Raw genomic sequence first — 19,304 nt, 5'->3', positions numbered from 1 at the left:
CTCTTGTATATTCCCAACTGGCAGGATTTTGTCCAGTGAAACAGCATTTTTTGAAAATATTCATTTATATTACTTGAAAGAGTTCCATAGAGAGGAGTCAGAGATATCTTCCACCTACTGGTTTAATCCCCAGTGGATACAATAGTCAGAGCTGAGGCAATCCAGAGCCAGGAGCTAGGAACTTCTTCCGGGTCTGCCATGTGGCTGGAGAGGCCTAAGGCCTTGAGCCATCCTCCACTGCTCTCCCAGGCCACCCGTACAGAACTAGATTACAAGTGAAGCAGCCAGGATTACTTTTCGCAGTACCTTCAGATTCATATTGGATGCTGGCACCACAGATAGAGGGTTAGTCTAATATGCCACTGTGCCAGTTCCTTAAAAGAGCTATTTTATAAAAACATCCCCACACTCTCACCCAGTTATCTAAAACTCATGTTGTAGCTGTTAGCATTGAGTCAGGGGACATAAGAATTATACATACTTATTCATTAGAGACCCTAATCATGTTTAAACATGTTGGTCCATAAATATTGGTTTTTACCTCTGATGAAGTCCTCATGATAAACCCAAGAACTGGAATTTATGGATCAAAGGGCGGGTGAGTTTAATTATTTTGATATATGTTGATAAGCTGCTATCCTGAACATCCATATAACTTTATATTCTAACAGGAAGACATGAGGTCACTTCAAAAAAAATTATGAAGAAAAATGGGATCAAAAGATAAATTTATTTTGGAGCAAAAAACGTTTGAAATCCTTATTTTTTTTCCCTCTAAAATACATTTTGCATAAAAGTTTTTTCAAGATGCCCCTCCAAGTTTCAGTTTCCAAAAGGAACTCTTATCCAAATGTTTAAAAGTTTGCAATCTGGAAGGTGGAAATGGTATCTCATTCTAGTGTGGTTTTGTTACTAATGAAATTCTTACTGTTAAACATTTAGCCATCAGCTTCTAAGCTCGCTTTTTATGATTTTGATTGTGTTTTATGGCCTTGGCTCAAAAAAGTCATCTTTACATATCAAATTGATATTTACCTTTCATTTTCTTCATACATAATGCTTAACATCATGGAGTTAATATGCATGTAGTTATGTCAGTCAGTCCATTTCTTTAAGGCTTCTTCCTTTGCTTCAATGCTCAGGAAAAACCTTCACACCAAATTAGATAACCATTTGTTTATATATATTTGATTAAGCTTTGTTTATTAGATGAGGGTTCTTCAAAAAAATTCTTGGATAAATGTGATTGAAAAATAAGTTTAATTTTGTGTAAGACAACTGTGAAATCTACGCATCTTTTTTTTTTCATAATTTGTGCTACTCCATGAACTTATTGAAAACTGCTCCTCTCTCTGGATCTCAAAATTCTTTTTTTTCATTTATTTTAAGAGAGATAGACAGAGACAGACAGACACACAGAGAGAACTCCCATCCACTGGTGTGCTCTCCCTAACACCTCCTGAAGGCCAGGGCTGGCTGGGGTGAGGCCACCAGTAAGGAGAGCAGCCCCATGTGCTGGCAGGGATCTGATCCTTGACTGATGTCTGCTGCCTCCCAGGAACTGCATTAGCAGGAAATCGGAGTCAGGACCAGAGCTGGCGATCAGACTCAAGTACCCCAATGTAGAATGCAGCCATCTTAAGCAGCAGCATCTTCTTAACTGCCAGGTCAAACACCCACCCCTCCACCCCAATTCAAAACATTTTATATCAGAGTAAGCTTATCTTTTCATTCCTTTCTCTACCAGATTTTCCCAGTACCTTCAGATTTAATTTCTACATACCCTGGAACTTACTTTAATGTATGATGCTAGAGAAATTTAACAACACTTTCCTCTTAATAGTTATTCAATATCCAACACATAACACAAGGGGGAAGAGTTTAATCAACAGTACACAGCCACAGAATATTTTTTTATGAGTCCTCATTCCTCCTTTCTGAAATGTGGTGACAGGAAATCTTTAAATGTCAACTCCACTGCTGAGGCAGTGTAAGGAAAGAAATGATTACATTTGTAAATCAACATCCTAGCAAGGAGGCTATTCTTTGGAGAGGGGACAAAGTAGTAGTCCCCATGTGCTGTGTTCAGTAGATTCCACATACTCACAATAGCACCAAGGTAGGACTTCTAGTTTCTGCCATGCCTGGAAAAGGCCAGAAGGTATGACCCTTTGCTCAGGAGAGTCCAGCATAGTTTTAGGAATGCTGAGGATTTCCAGGGAGCCGAGCTTTGGTCCTGGGAACTCCAGAGATGAGGTACCACAGTGACTAAGCATAATAAGTATGGCACAGCTTTGAGTAGGAGTCCACTTGCTTGGCAAGATGCATGGACAGAGAAGAAACAGATCAGAAAGAGCTCCATCAAAACTAGATCTTGAGCCCAACAGAAGAGTCTTGCTCAGACCCGAGTTCACTGGTAGCAGGAAGGAGATGGACAGAGGACCAAATAGACAGATAAGGCTGTTGTCAGCTGAGCCAAACCTGCTTCTAAAAAAAAAAAATAGTCCTGGCAGTGAAAGTTACATGGATCCCCAACTTCAAGTTCTAGTTGAATCATGCTATGTGGCCTTAAGCAAGTCAATTCACAGGTAAGGGGTCAATATTTCCATCTATAAAATGAGAGGGCCAAACAAAATTTTGCCAAATTCTTTCCTTTATAAGATTCTTAGGCTTAAAACTATAGATGTTGACATATATGAGGGTACCTCATAAATTGGTGGGAAGATAAAATTTTAAAATAAGTTCAGTTTCTTGCATTTTTAAAATTCATAGTTTGTTTATAAGACATTTTTCTGGGAACATTTTGCAGATTTCTCCACATATTAATTCCATAATTGTTTTGCACCAAAATAAGCTTATGTTTTAACTTGATTTCCTACCATTTTTTTTTTCTTTTTATTGGAAAGACAGATATACAGAGAGAAGCAAATACAGAAAGAAAGATGTCCCATTCACTGGTTCACTCCCCAAGTGGCTGCAATGGCTGGAGCTCAGCCAATCTGAAGCCAGGAGCTAGGAGCTTCTTCAGGTTTTCCCACATGGGTACAAGTTCCCAAGACTTTGGGCCATCCTCTACTGCTTTCCCAGGCCACAAGCAAGGAGCTGGACGGGAAGTGGAGCAGCCAGGATTAAAACTGGCAGCCATATGGGATCCTGGTGCATGCAAGGCGAGGATGTTAGTCACTAGGCTATCATGTTGGGCCCAATATTTCAAGTATTCTTATACAGACAATCTTATATCTTGTTGTGATTGGTAGTGAGGGGTTGGAACTCGAAACAAAGAGGGCCTATGACACATAGAATCCTATGGAATAGATTTATGGTGTTTATGATATCAAGATACAAATTATTAACCCTCTGGAGGCTGTAAAAACAAATTAATCCTTATTTAGGTCAAGAGTCCTTCTTCTCTACCCTACACTGGTCAGACACATATAACTATAGCTGGCCAGACTTATCCTATGCTTGTCTAGAGAACAATACAAATCATATCACTCTGGCTGAACATATGTAATGCGACAGCCAAACGTATAATCTCTGATCTCTACAATTTCAACAATTCTTTTTCTGTACGAGTAGAATGGTGTAGCCTCGTCGACCTCATTGACCCTCGGTGGACAATTTCTAAAACAGGGACTCCAATGCTGTGCAGTACTTGGAGGCACTCCAAGGGGTCCGGATGAAGCCATGGGCAATGAAATACGGAACTGTTGATAAGTGTGTATATGACATTTTTCCAGAGGAGTGGTTTGGAGGTTCATGATTTAAGAGATTTGAAGAATCTAAGATCCCCCTAATGCAAACATAAAAATTTAATGGCTGTCATTTTGATTCAATTCATCAGTAAAATGGACATAATTTATCTTAGCATTTATGGCCTTCCTACCAAAGTAGATATTATGGAAATGAGACTTCTCCTTTGGACAGTTTTCTGAGCTCTGTTCAACTATCTACAGCAAGACTATTATTTAGAAAATCTCAGTGCTAGAATGTATAAAGCTTCCCAAGCATTTTCCCTAGACACTCGAAATTGATAGAACACTTTAACTCTGTGCCATCGCTCAAGGGACATCTATGGAGAGTGAAGGAAAAGTCGACAGAACCCATCAAGCATGATGGCATGTAACATTTAATGAGGCTTTTACACAGTCAGACCCGGTGCTGACCTCTGCTACACCACTGAACTCCAATCTTCATGACATGGAAATTATTCGTTGCATATTATAATTAAAGAAATAAAGGCTTAGAGAGGTTGAGAAATGTAACCAAGATTCATAATGAGGTCAGGCTTGGGCCCGTCATCTGCCCCAAAGCCGGTGCCCTCAGCAGCTTTGCCGCGCTTCTCCCCAGACCTGGGAGGGAAAGGAAATGCTGAATGCCAACCCTTCAGACAGAGAAAGAGAGAGAGAGAGAGAGAAAGAAAGAGAATATTCCACTTGCACTCCCAGCTAATCCTTGGTACTTTTTGCTGTAGAATTTTGACTCTAGATTACTTTCCCTACATCATTTTTTAGTCAGAAGCTGTGCTTAATTTCAATATTTAATTGCATAACTCATATTTTCTATAAACATAACTTTGATTAGCAGTGTGGTACAGTTTTTAAAAATTTAATTACCATGGGTGCTGCATAGTACCAATTAACAGAGGGAGGCTGTCACAGAGGATTGTTAGCATCTCCTTTGCATTCACACAATGCCAGCGCACGACTTTAGAATAGGGAAACAGGTTTAATTTTCCTAATTGCATGACCAAGAAAAAAAGAGTCTCTTGAATATTTTGCAAAGACCAAATAAAAAATCTAAGCAATGAAAGTAACCCAATATAAAATAAAAACTCTACTTTGGAAGTAGAGAAAACCTATGCGTTGCCTGTGATTATCCAATTCTCATCACCCTGCCTTCTGCCTCCTCAAACACACACACACCCACTGTTGGGCCTGTGGGAAGCTGGTGTGCTGCTTGTTGACCACCTTGGTAAGAGAGTTTTACCCAAAACCTCCTTTCAACAATTAGAAGGAAGCAAGCATTTCAATGAAATGCTTTAGGGGACAAAATTGGTTTCTGCATTGAGAAAATAGTCATTTCTGTTCATCTAGTTAGTGATCCCAGGTAGGAGATGGCCAAAAAGGGACTAAGAGTTACAGAAAGGTACTCGTGAAATGCAGCAGACATAAGGTACTGAATTCTGGAGCTTGCAGGATTCACTCCTTCTCACATTAGTTGAGTCAACTCAGACCCAGAAATAGGGATTTAAGGTCACATCATCCCTCACTGCAAAATACAATTCAGTGTGCTTTCCCACATCTCTTGTAGCTAGAAACAGTGTTCAGTTTCAACAGTTAATCCCAGTCTGTATGGAATCATCACTGGTCTGACCCCGTGATTTGATAATTACCTTAACTGACCATGAGTTTATTTTGTGCCAACAAGGTGCTGTTAATTTTGATATACTATAGAACTGGTTAGAGGGGATTTTTTTTCAAATATAAACATTAAAGTCATGCCCTACCTTTCATTAGGTACTATATGATCAGTAGGGCTGGGCCAGGGCTCAGGGGTTGCTATTTTCAAGTGCACCAGATGATTGTACTGCAAGCTTCCAGGGTCCATGAGAAGAGCTGAACCAGGGCTTTTCCAAGGGTACCATTGCTTGCTGGGGTTAGGTGAGTTTGTAAGGAGCTCAGGTGAGCTGAGACAGAAGGGAGCTGGGCCATCAGTTGCTGGAGCAGCTCTGTGATTGCTTACTCCTGTGTTATTATCAGGGTCTGAGTAGTACACGAAGTAGTCCCATTCCCTTCTTTTCCCCCTTTGGAAGGGTGCACCAGGTGGGTGGCCCATTCCTGACTCAGGGCCATCTTATTATTCATGGAGCCTTCTACAAAAGGGCTCTGGCAGACTCAGTACTCCTGAGGCATAGATTGAGGGACGCATGGGGGAAGTGAGGAGGGGAAAAGTACCCATTACTGACTCACTCAGAGTGGTGCAAACTGTTTTCAGAGTTTCTCTCCCGCTTCCTGGTAAGGATGCCTTTGCCCAGACCTCAGACTGGAATCCTGGGAATGAAAGCCCGGCTCAACCATGGAGGCCAGGGATGTGACTGTAAAGAGCATGATGGTCTGGGCAGGTGCTGGGCCTTGGTTTCTGTCCCCTTGCAGGCTCCAGCCATGGGCTAGGCCCTCAGTTTGGTGCAGGGGGCGCTGCTTGGTAATTGTAGCCAGGCCTGGGAAATCATTCACAGGTGTTAGCTAGCAGTCAGCCTTCCCAATGTGTGGGAATGAACAGTGCCTCTTTCTTGTCACCAGGGGACTTTCTAACAAGTACATTAAAGGTTCTGGAGGGGGAGGCAGCAAATTGCACCATATTTCCCTGATGACTACTCTATAGTGTGGTGTAAGACTGGAGCCTCAAGGAGTAAACAGGAGACTTATAGGGCTTGGTTGGCTTGATAGAAATAATGAAGGTCTCAAAGTCAACAAGGAAAATGACTAATAACTAACAGAAACCAGTTTTAAAATGATATTTAGGTCTGGTTAACACTTAGGAATAGTCAATCATTTACCATGCACAATTTCCTCAGCATATCCCCTAGTGCCTGGCATTCTTCTAGGTGCTTGGTATGCATAGCAGAACAAGATGGATAAACATCTTACCCTTAACATGGCTACCTTCTAGCAAGGGAACTGGATGTTCATAACATATAAATGAGTTGCTTAGTATGATAAAAAGTGATCTTTGAAGAAAAAAGCATAGCAGTAGAAAAGCTTAGGCACATGTGGGGAGAACTGAATATTATATAAGACGACCAAGGAAGGCCTCATCATTGGAGTGAGGATGACCTCACCATTTGTAGTAAATCCAACCACCCATATTTATCATATTGCTGCCAAATCTTCTGATTTTACTATTCCCTTGCTTTAAAATCCTCTATGACTCCAACCACCCAAATGTGATAGTAAGCTCCCTTTCCTTGAGATCAATGTCCTCATTACTCAGGCCCAGTACTGCTCACTGTCCCTTCCTGTTCCAGCAAAGCACACTGTAATTTGGTCTTACCCTGCACTGTCCCATCTGGATTCTTTAGTCCCTATTTGCCTCACATCTTTTTGTCTATTTAACTTTCCTAAGAATTCTGTGTCCCTTTCAGAGTTCATTGCAAACATTTCACCCCCAAATAGTCTTTCAGTTTGTTCTATTCCATGGAAACTCTTCCTCTAATCTCACCCAAGTCATTGAGCTTTGAACATTGGCATTCAACAGATAGAAAAAAAGTCTTAGTGAGCACAAAAACATATAATCGAGGGGGAGGGAGTAGGCTTTGTGTTCTAATAATAGTCTACAACAAATTAATTATACACTTCAAAACAACCAGAAGAGGTTGAAGGTTCCCAACACAGAGCCATGATAATAAATGGGGAGCTGGCAATGCTAAAGACCTTGATTTGGTCACTACCCATTGTATTACCTGTATCAAACGACAGTACTGTGCCCATAAATAAGTACAACGATTGCACATCAATTCAAAAGAAAATACTTGAATTTTTAGTAGGATTGTAAACTTCTTAAAGACCAGACCACCTCCTTGAACACCCTACAGTGTTGAGTGTAATCTCACTTGAGAGCAATGCCAGAGCTAAGAATTTCTTAACACATCAACTGTGAGCGGATTGGCTCCAGATCCTTCTGTGATAAAATTTTATATAACCTACACAATGTTCCTATATATTTTAACGCATCACCTGATTACTTACAATACCTATGAATTTTATTGTATTGGAGAATGACAGGAAAATCAAGTATGGGTTTTGGTTCAAGTCCCAGCTGTTTCATTTCTGATCCAGCTCCTTGCTAATGGCTTGGGAAAGCAGCAGAAGATGACCTAAGTGTTGAGAACTCTGCTACCCACATTGGAGACTTGGATGAAGTTCCTGGCTTCCGGCTTCAGCTTGACCTAATTGCTGCCATTACAGCCATCTGGGGGGCAAACTAGTGGATAAAAGATTTTTTTCTCTCCTTCTCTCTGTAACTCTGCTTTCAAAATAAATAAATAATAAAAAGAATAAAAACCAAACCAAGAAATGCACAGCATAGTTCAGGGTAGGCAGCCTAGAACTCCAAAATCTGATTGTCTTATGAAGAAAATTAAGATCCCCTCTGTGGTTCACAATGCTGAAAGAGCTATGACAATTAACTGTCAACCTAAGACTGAAAGACATGAGGGACGTGTTGTCATTTTAAAAATTTCTTCCAGTTAAATGTAAGGAATTAGAAATCTCGGACGGGAGTTTACACTATGGGGGTGCTGAAGATTTCCTTGTAATCATAGTCAAGAGCTTAACGTGTGTAAACGAGAGAAGTCTTGGTGATACTGTACTTAGAGCTCTAAATGAAAAGACACGCTGATGGTAATTGACACTCAAGTAATCAGCACAGTTGTTAAAGGCTCTTGGCAATGCCCAACTGCAGGTGTTGTGGTTCCGCTTTTGCCCTTGCAAGAAAATTTTACTGGGCTCCTGAAAGATGTTTTGGGTCTCTTCCCCTCCAGCCCAAATCTCACCTGGCGAGACATGCAGCACCTGGTTGTCTGGACCTCTGAGTATGACCCACTGGCCAATAACCCTGGATGGAAAAAGAATGGGGCAGGCTTGATGGTGAACAGTCGGTTTGGTTTTGGCTTGCTGAATGCCAAGGCTTTGGTGGACTTAGCGGACCCCAGGACCTGGAGCGGCGTGCCTGAGAAGAAGGAGTGTGTTGTAAAAGACAATGACTTCGAGCCTAGGTAAGTGTCTCCAGGCGCCTTCAACAAATGTGTGTCCATGGTACCACTCCATGATGATGTTTGTCACCCTGTGTTACTGTGTTCTCACCTATCCCTTTGAAGTCAGTGGCATTTGCCATTGTTTTCTATGTGTCTCCACGGAGGCTCAGTGAGAGAACAGAGATCTGTCAAGCATGCAAGGCTACAAGGGGACTTGAAAAAGTTCATCACTGGAAATGGAAATAAAGATAAGTTTATTTTAGTATAAAGAAAAATCTGAAATCCATGCATTGTTTGTTCCATAATATGGACTCTCTATGAACTTTGTAAAGGTCCCTCATTATTACGTTTCTCCTGCAGAGTGCAGTCCACCTAGCACAAGAAAATCTAAAGCACACCATAGTTTTCAGTATCACTGAATCTATGCCCAATCGACCATCATTTTGAGATGTGTTTAAAACTCAGAGGTAGCCATTTTAAAACCACATTTTAAAAATGTGGTTTACAGCTGATGAAATTCAGGACCTGCCCATGAGCATTACCCCAAATCTACCTCCGAAATAGCCTCACTTTGTGCTACAGAGCTGAGCCATGAGCTTCCAGAATTTCCTTCCACAAAGCAATCTTTGTCAAGCAGCTTTTACAGAAACCACTTCTGGCAGTGCCCATTAGGCCTCAAAGCAGAATCAACTGTGAGTGTTTGGCCTCCTTCTAGGCTACCGCAGTGGTCCTGAAGACGTGCACACAAAATACACACAATGGGAGAGTTAAGGGGATGGGAGCATGCCTTAGGGAAGCTGCATAGATTTGAGTTTTTCCTTGGAGGGTCATTAGGATGGAGCCAAGGCAAACCTGCCTGCATTTCATTCTTTAGCACAAAACACTGTACTTAAATATTACAGTTGCTTACTGCTTTGTGTTGCAGTAAGATGGGTTTTTAAGTTAATCTTGAATTGGGTTCTCTTCACAACAGTGGCAACATTAGATGTGTAATACTAACACACAATAAGTAAGGAAAAAGAACTATACTTATACCAATGCCGATTTTTTCATGTGCTCAGGGCCCTGAAAGCTAGTGGAGAAGTTATCATTGAAATTCCAACAAGAGCTTGTGAAGGACAAGAAAACGCTATCAAGTCCCTGGAGCATGTGCAGTTTGAAGCAACAATTGAATATTCCCGTCGAGGAGACCTCCATGTCACACTAACTTCTGCTGCTGGTAACTTTTCCAAAAGTTCTTCTAAACCATTAGTTTAAGACTTCAAGTGTCAATCAGATGTGTTCAGTTCAGTGATTGGTTATATTTATTCATAGAGCTAAGCCCCTTGAAATTATCATTTCAAGTCCACAAGCAATGCTTATTTTTCTTGGCATTGATTCTGATAGGCTAGTGGAGGTGGAAAAGTGGGGACAGATGAGGAAAAGCATGCCGTCTCTATTGGAGTAGACTGTCATTGTGGCCTTAGGCTCTCTTGAGGCCTTGGAATTGGCCTGGAATGTCAGCAGGATGCTTTTTTCCTAACATTCATGGATCAACAATTCATTTATCTCTTTTACTTAGAAATACTATTGGTTTAAAGAGAGCTTGATCTTGACTATTTAGAATTATTCTTCATGCTAATTTTACAAGGCAAGAGATTAGACAACTGTACCTGAAATATCATTAACTAATGATTATTAGTAATAGATTAAAAGTAAATTAATTTTATGGGTACATGATTCAGACATCTATTAAATTTTCAAGATATTTTCATACATTTCAAAATATTTCTACTAAAATGCATTTTAAGTATCTAGCTCTCATTAATTCAATTTGTAAATTATTTTTCTAAGTTCTCTTTATTTAAATAAACCTTAGCCAACATAATACTTCTTTATTCGTTTGTATACACTATTTAATGAGAACTTACTATATGGCAGGTAATGTGCTATGTATTTTGAACAAAAACATCATGATTCTCCTGTGAATATCTTTATGCTGGTCTTACACTAAAAGGGAAAACTGAAGAAGCCAAACCTTTGGCAGTGATTATTTGCAGTATCCAGGCACTAGAGTGCATACTGCCGGAAGAGGTGTTAGGACATCCACTGACTTGTGTTTATTGCATGAAAATAGGAACCAGCACTGTACTGCTGGCTGAGAGAGAGCGGGACACATCCCCTAATGGATTTAAGAACTGGGATTTCATGTCTGTTCACACGTGGGGAGAGAATCCTACAGGGACCTGGACTTTGCGAATCGCAGACATGGTATGTACAAGTGAGAAGATGAAGAAGCACAGACTTAGTTTCAAACAGTTGGAAACCCTTACGGGGCTGATATTGTAATTAGTGCCAAGGAGAGCTTAACCACCCCTAAGACAAATTAGTGAGCAATGGAGTGACTGGGCCAAGCCCTGCTCACATGAAATATGAAGTAATTTCAAAACGTTTGTGGAAAAATGGAGTAAAAGATGTTTACTTTGGTGCATCAAAATTTTTAAATTCTACATAATAAGCTCATGGAAAGTGTATTCTTTAATAAAAACTGTACATCGATTTCAACATTTGTAAGATTTACTGATTTTTACTTGAAAGAGTTACAGAGGAGGAGAGAGTGGGAGGATTTTTCACCTGCTGTTTTGTTCTCCAAATGACACAAAGGCAAGAGTTGGGTCATTCCAAAGCCAGGAGCCTCTTCTGGGTCTCCCCCATTAGTGCAGAGGCCCAAGGCATTGGACTGTCCTCTGCTGCTTTCCCAGGCTATTAGGAAAGAGCTGAACTGGAAGTGGAACAGCCAGCACTTGAATCCATATGAGCTCATATGGGATGCTGGCACCACAGGTGGAAAATTAGCCTGCTTTTCCTTTGTGCCAGCCCCTCATGATTATTGTGGTGCACCAAAATAATCTTATCTTTTAACTTCATTTACAAGAACTTTTTGAAATACCATAGTATAGAAAGTACAGTCCTTGAGAAAGATTATGCCACACAACAATGTGGAAAAACAGGTGCACCAACAAGCAATGTGGCAGGCTAGAGGCCCAGTCAGTCTGAATGCAGCCTGCCCCTACTACATTCCTACCCCATAATTGACTTTATTTCCAAAGCTAGTCAACTGCCAGGCCAGCAAGGCTATGACCCTCTGCCGGTATCATGTACAGGATATCTTAGAACTACTGTGAAATAACTATTTAGAAATAGCTTCAAGGGGCCCATGCTGTAGCTCGGTGAGTTAAACTGCCACCTGCAATGCTGCCATCCCATACTGGAGGGCTTGTTTCGAGTCCTTGCTGCTCCACTTTCAGTCCCTCCACCTGGGAAAGTAGAGAGAGGTGCCCTGAGTACTTGGATGGAGTTCCAGGCTCCTGGCTTCAGTCTGGCCCACTGCAACCATTTGGGACATGAACCAGCAGATGGAAGATGCCACCCTCCATGATTGCCTTCCAAATTAATAAAAATAAATCTTTAAAAAATGAAATCAATTCACAGTAGGGAAGGCCTGGTAAAGCCATGAAACAAATTGAAAATCATGTTTTTCAATAAAGATTTATTTATTATTGGAAAATCAGATATAGAGAAAGAAGACAAAGAAAGATCTATCTGCTAGTTCACTCCTCAAGAGGCCACAATGGTCAGAGCTAAGCCAATCGCAAGCCAGGAGGTAGGAGCTTCTTCCAGGTCTCCCACATGGGTGCAGGGCCTCAAGGCTTTGGGCCATTCTTGACTGCTTTCCCAGGCAACAAACAGGAGAGTGGATGGGAAGTGGAGCAGCTGGAGCATGAATTGGTGCCCATATGAAATCCCAGTGGTTGCAAAGAAAGGACTTTAGCCACTAGGTACTGCACTGGGCTGAAAACATATTTTATTTCTCTTTCACTTTGCACTCTTACATTCCTGGTATTTAAAACATTTGTTTTGTTTGAGAGCTAGAAAGACAGAGATCTCTTGTGTACTGGTTAACTCCACAAATGCCTGCAACAGCTATGGCTGGGCTAGTTTCAATCTGGAAGCTGGGAATACAATCCAAGTCTCCCATGTGGGTGGCAGGGGCGCAAAAACTTGGGCCCTCACCTGCTGCCTCCCAGGATGTGCATCAGTAGAGAGCTGAAATCAGAAGCAGAATCAAGATAGAATGCAGACCCTTTTTTCACAGGATGCAGGAGTCCAAAGTGTTATCTCAACTGCCGTGCCAATGCCTGCCCATCATTCTTCTATAATCTTAACATACAGTTATAAAAATGTCAGGGCAGAACAAGGGTATCTGTACACCAAGCCAAATAATTATTTATTTTTGCATCATTTCTCTAGTATTCTCTAGGGGTGAGAATATACATGTATGGTGTTTTAGCCCTGAGCTCATTTGAATGAAAGAGGAGCATATTAAGTACCAATGGTGCAGATCATCATGCCAAATTAATTCTTTAAAAATAAGTTACTCTAAATTCAAGATATCAGTGAAAGTGAGACAAACACTGTAGTCATTGTTACTTTTTTCCCCTGAGAATATTCTTCTCCTGAAGATTACTACAGTGTTTTAGAAGTAGGGCATTGTAAAAAGTCCTCCAATTGTAGGGTAAGTAAGAAATATTCGTGAAGTTGGCCTCTATCCTTTCACTTGATTGTACCATCAGGAAACTAAGAATCTGTTTATCAAAATGGAACTACTTTATATCAAGTCTTCAAAAATCTAATGTTACAGTTTTTTTAATCTGTTTTATAGACATTTTAGATTTTGAGACACTATGTATGATACATTGAAAATCACTACTCTTCCCATAAGTGTATAATTTTTAAAAGGTGATTGAAGATGAAGGCTTTACACAATACTATTATGCAAAGGCTGATTTTTCTCCCAATGTGATGTTTTCCTAAACTGATAATTGAGAAAAGAAGATAGTAAAATTTTCAAGAATACACATAAGATAGAAAGGAATTCTACTTTAATTAAATGCTTGATTCTGAAGCACTAAGTTTTAGATTGTTGTATATATTAGCTATCATTTTCTTTAAAGATTTATCTATTTTTATTGGAAAGGCAGATTTACAGAGAAGAAGAGACAGAAAGCTCTTCTGCCTGCTGGTTCACTCCCTAAGTGGCTGCAATGGCCAGAGCCGAGCCAATCTGAAGCCAGGAGCCAGGAGCCAGGAGTTTCTTCTAGGTCTCCCACAAGCATGCAGGGTCCCAAGGCCTTGGATCATCCTCTACTGCTTTCCCAGAACAAAAACAGGGAGCTGGATGGGAAGTAGAACAGCTGGGATATGAACTGGCACCCACATGGGATCCTGGCTCATGCAAGGCAAGGATTTAGCCACTGAGTCATTGTGCTGTGCCCTAAACTATCATTTTTATAGCCGGAAAAGTCCAGCTTTTTTTTTTAACATAAAGCTTTGCATTTGCAGTCCACAGACCCTTAAAATTAGATATTTAGGGCTGGCATTGTGATGCAAAAGGTTAAGCCTCTGCTTGTGACAGACATCCCATACAGAGCACCAGTCCAAGTCTTGGTTACTGCTCTCCTGATATAGCAAAACTCACTGCTCATATATCTGGGATGACAGCAGATAATAGCCCAAGCACTTATTTGTAAGAGATCTAGATGGAGTTCTGGGCTCCTGGCCTTAGCCTGGCATAGTTCTATCTGTTGTAGGAGTTCGGGAAGTGAACCAGCAAAATGGGATCTCTCTCTCTTACTCTCCCTCTCCTTCCCCCGTTCTGCCACTCTGCCTTTCAAATAAGTACATCTTTTAAAAATTAGATTTTCCCTACGGAGTCCTTTTTAGATATTTTGAATGAATTTGCTTTACCTTTTTGAAACACACACTGAGATACCTACATGCTTCTGCCCTAGTCTGGGAGAATGCAGAATGAAGGCAGAATTGTCAACTGGAAGTTGATCCTGCATGGGACCTCGGCTCAACCTGAGCACATGAAACAGCCCCGGGTGTACACATCCTATAACACGGTGCAGAACGACAGGAGAGGGGTGGAGAAGATGGCAGATGCCCGGGAGGTCTGTATAGCTCTCCTCTTGGCATGCTTTCTGTGGGGGTGTGGGAGCCAAGGCAGTAGGGGAGGCTGTGGCTCGTGGTGAGGCAGAGTGTGGGATAAACAATGAAATGGTGGTGGTGCACTGCCCCGAACCCCCATCTCCCATCCCTGTCAACATGAGTTTTGTCATTTTGTTCTTTTACTCTGGATTTATAAGTTGAAATTGATGAATGCCAGATGATTACATTCCCTAAGAAGAATTTTCTTCATTCAGTACAGTTATCAAATGGAAAAAAAAAAAGCAGCAGGCTTTTTTACATGATTATAAATACCTACCATTTGCACTGCATTTAGCTATTTAGTATTTTTCACTTTGACTCTTCAAACCTCTCATCCCTATAATCTAGGATGGACTGACGGGAATATATCCATTTTGGCAGAAAGAAAGTCAAGATTTTGGTGGCAAGTTCATGTCCAGTGCTTGTTACTAATCCCAGTTTAGTAACAGATGTGTGTGTGTGTGTGTTAGTAACAGGCATGTGTGTTGGCAATAACACGATAGTTACAGAACCATCAGTGCTCTCAGCAAATTTCAGAGGACAGTGGCAGGAAGTTGGTCCTGCACCTGCTTTTACCCTCCTGGGACTGCTGGCTTCTCTCTCAGCAGGTGATAGGCAGAGAGCATGTCCTCTTTTTTCCCCAGTGTCCATCACAGGGCCCCAAATGTGACAGGCAGCTAGCTACAATTTTCCCAGTGGCCTGCCCTCAGTAACTGTAGGTTTGCAGTCATGGGCTCTTTTGGAAGACACTGAGATACAACATCTATTTTAGAACATAAGCCAGTGGGTGATGGCCCCCACACTTTCATTCTGCAAGGCAGCTTCCCTCCAGGACTAGAGCCTGGGAGCCTCTCCTTCCATTTTCAGAAGCAAATATAACTTGTGTTTCTTTCTCTGGGATTTCTTAAAAGGCATGAACAGGATCCTTCAGCCACACCAAGTTTGTACATGCCACATCTGCAGTCAATGAACATGACTCCAAAAATATTAACATATCATGGCATCTATCTTGAACATCCATAGATGTTTTCTTGTCGTTATCCCCTAAATCATACAGAACAACTCTTTATGGACCATTTATATTGTATTAGGGCTTCTAAATAACCTAGAGATGACTTGAAGTATCTGGGAGGGTATATGTCAGTTAAATGTGAATGTCATGCCATTTTATGTAAGGGAATGGAGCACACTGGGCTTTTGGAATCAATCCTACAGATACCAAGGCACAATTATACTTCCATAGCTGCTGACAAGGCCTTCCACGCTCTGTGATAGCTCTAGCTCCTTCCTCCCCAGCCCACCCTCCTCACTGTTTCCTCATGCCCCTCCTCCGACACAGTGGCTGACAGAGTGGCTCCCATGGGAGCAGAGCAACTTCAGGAGTCTGTGCCTACAGTACAGCAAACTGGTTGGTGCCTCCCCAGTGCATGGTTAAACATTTAGCATCACCATCTTCCTCTGATGGATTCCAAATGGAAGATTAGCGCATGAAGGGATATAGCACATGCAGAACATCTTCTCAACCCCCTGTCTGGGAGCACTCTTCCTCCTAGTTCAGAGTACAGGGAGACTAAAAAGGTTGCCAAGGGATCTCAGTATGTGGAAACCAGACTCCCCCAAGCCTTTTTTTCCCCATCTCTACACTTGCCTCCCTAGGGGACAGGTAGAAAGCCTATACAACAGGGCTGCCACCAGCTTTCTGGATGTAAACCCTGAGTCTTCTTCCCCTTGTTGGTGGCATTCTATGTTTTAGGAGCAGCCCACCCAGGAGAACCCTGATGAGAAGACCCCGGTGGCCAACAGTCCCAGCAGCATCAGTGTTGGCAATCGAAGGGATGAACTGGCAGAGGGAACCCCTTCCGAGGCCATGCTGAGACTCCTGCAAAGCGCTTTTAGCAAAAACTTACCTCCAAAGCAAGCTCCGGGGGCAAAGCTCAGCATCCCTTACGAGAATTTCTACGAAGCCCTGGAAAAGCTCAACAAACCCTCGCGACTGAAAGACCCTGAGGACAGTCTGTATAATGACTATGTGGATGTTTTCTACAACACAAAACCTTACAAGCACAGGGATGACCGGCTGCTCCAAGCTCTCGTGGACATCCTGAGAGAGGACAACTGACTGTGGTTGGGTGGCCCCCAGTTGGAAATATTCAGGCACCTTCCTTCCCCATAGAGTTTTTCCTTGTGTCCAAAGTGGTTGTTTTGTCACTGATTCCTATGCTTATTTAATATTTTCTCTTTCTCTCCCCAAAACTAGATTTGAAGGGAATCAGCCCAGTAGCAATCCTATTTTGAGATTGATCTTAGCTCTTTCACAGCACACCTTCCAGGCCTGCACAAATGATGTGCTTTCTTCTTGATGTGCCACAGCCGATACCCTGGCCCCACTCCACACAGGAATGCCTCCTGGAGCCCATCTCATTGCCCAAAAGGAGAGACAAGCTTGAGCCTTTCCATTAATTGCAAATAATTACTTTGCAAAAGTTACCTGCTAAGTGAAAAAGAATGTGTGAAAGGAGAAACTGCTATATAGCTCATTCTGTGTCTTTGCTATGTGACTCTTTATATTTCAAAAGCAAGTAAGGTTTCAGAAAGTTTCTAATGCAAGAGTTTACAATTAGACTCATCCCTCAGGCCTTTTAATTCCCAAGCACTACCTATTGTGGGAGAGGCAATCCGATCATCTGGGAGAAAGCTGGGCCGGTTAGATGCAGAAACAGATCTTAAAACCTGCATTATCTGGACATGGTCGTTCTACAATGTTCTTGGGTGGGTGTGTCACGGTGGAAGCCTCTACTGTGTGTCCTGGGATTCTTCTATTTTTCATTCTGCTACAGGTTTTCTGTACCCAACTCTTTAAAAAAAAAAGACTTCAAAAAATTTTATTGGAAAGGCAGAAATACACAGAGAAGGAAATACATAGCCACAATGGCTGGAGCTGAACCGATCCAAAGCCAGCAGCTTCTTCTGAGTCTCCCACATGGAAGCAGCGTCCCAAGGCTTTGGGTCATCCTCAGCTGCTTTCCCAGGCCACAAACAGGGAGTGGAAAGAAACTGGTGCCCATATGGGATCCTGGTGCATGCAAGGCGAGGACTATAACCACTAGGCTATCGTGTTGGGCCCTCTGTACCTAACTCTTTTCTCAGCTGCAAACTCACTATGGAAAGGATTTTCTATATTTCTCCCTCCCTCCCCTCAAGCAGGCTTACATTTGGTACTCAGAAAAGCCCTAGTTGTAAATTTTCAGAGTCAATAATAAACCACTCATAAAATGGAGAATCACTGTAATAGCTGCAAAATATTTAGATGGTAGAACCAACGGGAGGTGGGTTTTGTTTTGTTTTCTGAGGCATGCTCATCAGAACAGGTGGTTCCAGGTCTTTGAAACCAAACTTATTATCGCCCAAGACTGTGATGGTATGTCTTCCAGTTTGATGATATCCAGATGGTGATGGAATGACTCCCAGGCCGCAGGAGTCATACACTGGCAGCCCAAAGACCTGACTTCTCCGTATCTAGAATGATTTGAATAGGTGAACATTGGATATATGAAATTCTCTGTAAGACCCAATGCTCAGCTGAGTAGCTGCTGCCTGATTGGACTTGAGCTTCAGCTTCTGCATGGCACCTGCTCTGTGGCCACTCACAGTGACCCCCTTATCCATTACTTGGGGGGGCCTCCAATAGACACTTCATGTTGTTCATTTCTGCCCTGAACAACTGTATACAAAGCATAAATGAATTTGGGTTAAAAAGCACACTGGGCTTCTTTTAAGCAAGCTCTGCCCAAAGTAGCTATGACCTTATTAATTTAGTTTGTATTAACAGGCAGCAGGAAAAGAGTATTTTAAACTCTGAGAGTATGTCTGAAACTCATTTGCATAGTCATTTAATCTGACCTCTCCTGGCACTCACAGTAATTCATTCACAGTCAACCTACAGACTTCCCTCTCACAATATGCTTACAAAGTCTTCAGTCATGCACAGTGCTAAGCTTCTCCCATTGAGCTGCTGTTTGCAATTCTTCTGTCAACTTTGAACTTCATAAGGCCACTCATGGCATTGAAATATTCAAAGGAAAGGATTCCAGACGCAACTAGAATCTGTCACTTTCTCTCACTTGAAGTGTTGTCAGTAAGACAAACTTTCACCCCATGTTCTACCACTTGCGCAATTTCTGCAGAACTGGACTTTACAGAGCAAAACCCATGGCACGGAGAGAGCATTCTGCTAAAAGACTTGCACTATCACTTTGTCCTTAGAGGTGTCACCTGTGTGATATGAAAGATTGGATAGCATTTCAATGCTGCAACATGTCAAAAAGCCTGAAAACTGAGAGTTGGAATTCACACTCATCCTTTTCCCATTCCTAATCTAGTGCTACATGTACGAAGCTCTCTTTATAGTTCTTTCTAATGGCATCGTTTCCCAGTTACAATCCCAGCCATCGCAATGGGGTGCAGCCAAAGGTTCATACTTAGAGAAGCTTTAATATTTGCGCAAAACCATGTTTGAATG

At 41.8% G+C, this 19,304-nt stretch overlaps 1 protein-coding gene across 1 annotated transcript in view; it reads left to right on the top strand.

Moving 5' to 3' along the window:
• PCSK1 (proprotein convertase subtilisin/kexin type 1) overlaps positions 1-16,981 on the top strand; it is a 39,315-nt gene extending 22,334 nt beyond the window's left edge. Inside the window, exons 10-14 of the mRNA XM_040985900.1 lie at positions 8,543-8,776; positions 9,817-9,974; positions 10,872-11,005; positions 14,587-14,748; positions 16,539-16,981. Coding sequence (XP_040841834.1) covers positions 8,543-8,776; positions 9,817-9,974; positions 10,872-11,005; positions 14,587-14,748; positions 16,539-16,904 — 1,054 coding nt within the window. The 3' untranslated portion in view covers positions 16,905-16,981. The remainder of the gene's footprint in view (positions 1-8,542; positions 8,777-9,816; positions 9,975-10,871; positions 11,006-14,586; positions 14,749-16,538) is intronic.
• The last annotated feature ends 2,323 nt before the right edge of the window (positions 16,982-19,304 follow it).

The sequence above is a fragment of the Ochotona curzoniae genome, unplaced genomic scaffold (genome assembly GCF_017591425.1).
Source record: "Ochotona curzoniae isolate NIBS_2020 unplaced genomic scaffold, NIBS_Ocur_1.0 contig_4501, whole genome shotgun sequence".
In the NCBI taxonomy this organism is placed as follows: domain Eukaryota; kingdom Metazoa; phylum Chordata; class Mammalia; order Lagomorpha; family Ochotonidae; genus Ochotona; species Ochotona curzoniae.
The sequence above is the reverse complement of the archived record's forward strand: the minus strand, read 5'-3'. Positions and strand labels throughout refer to the sequence as shown.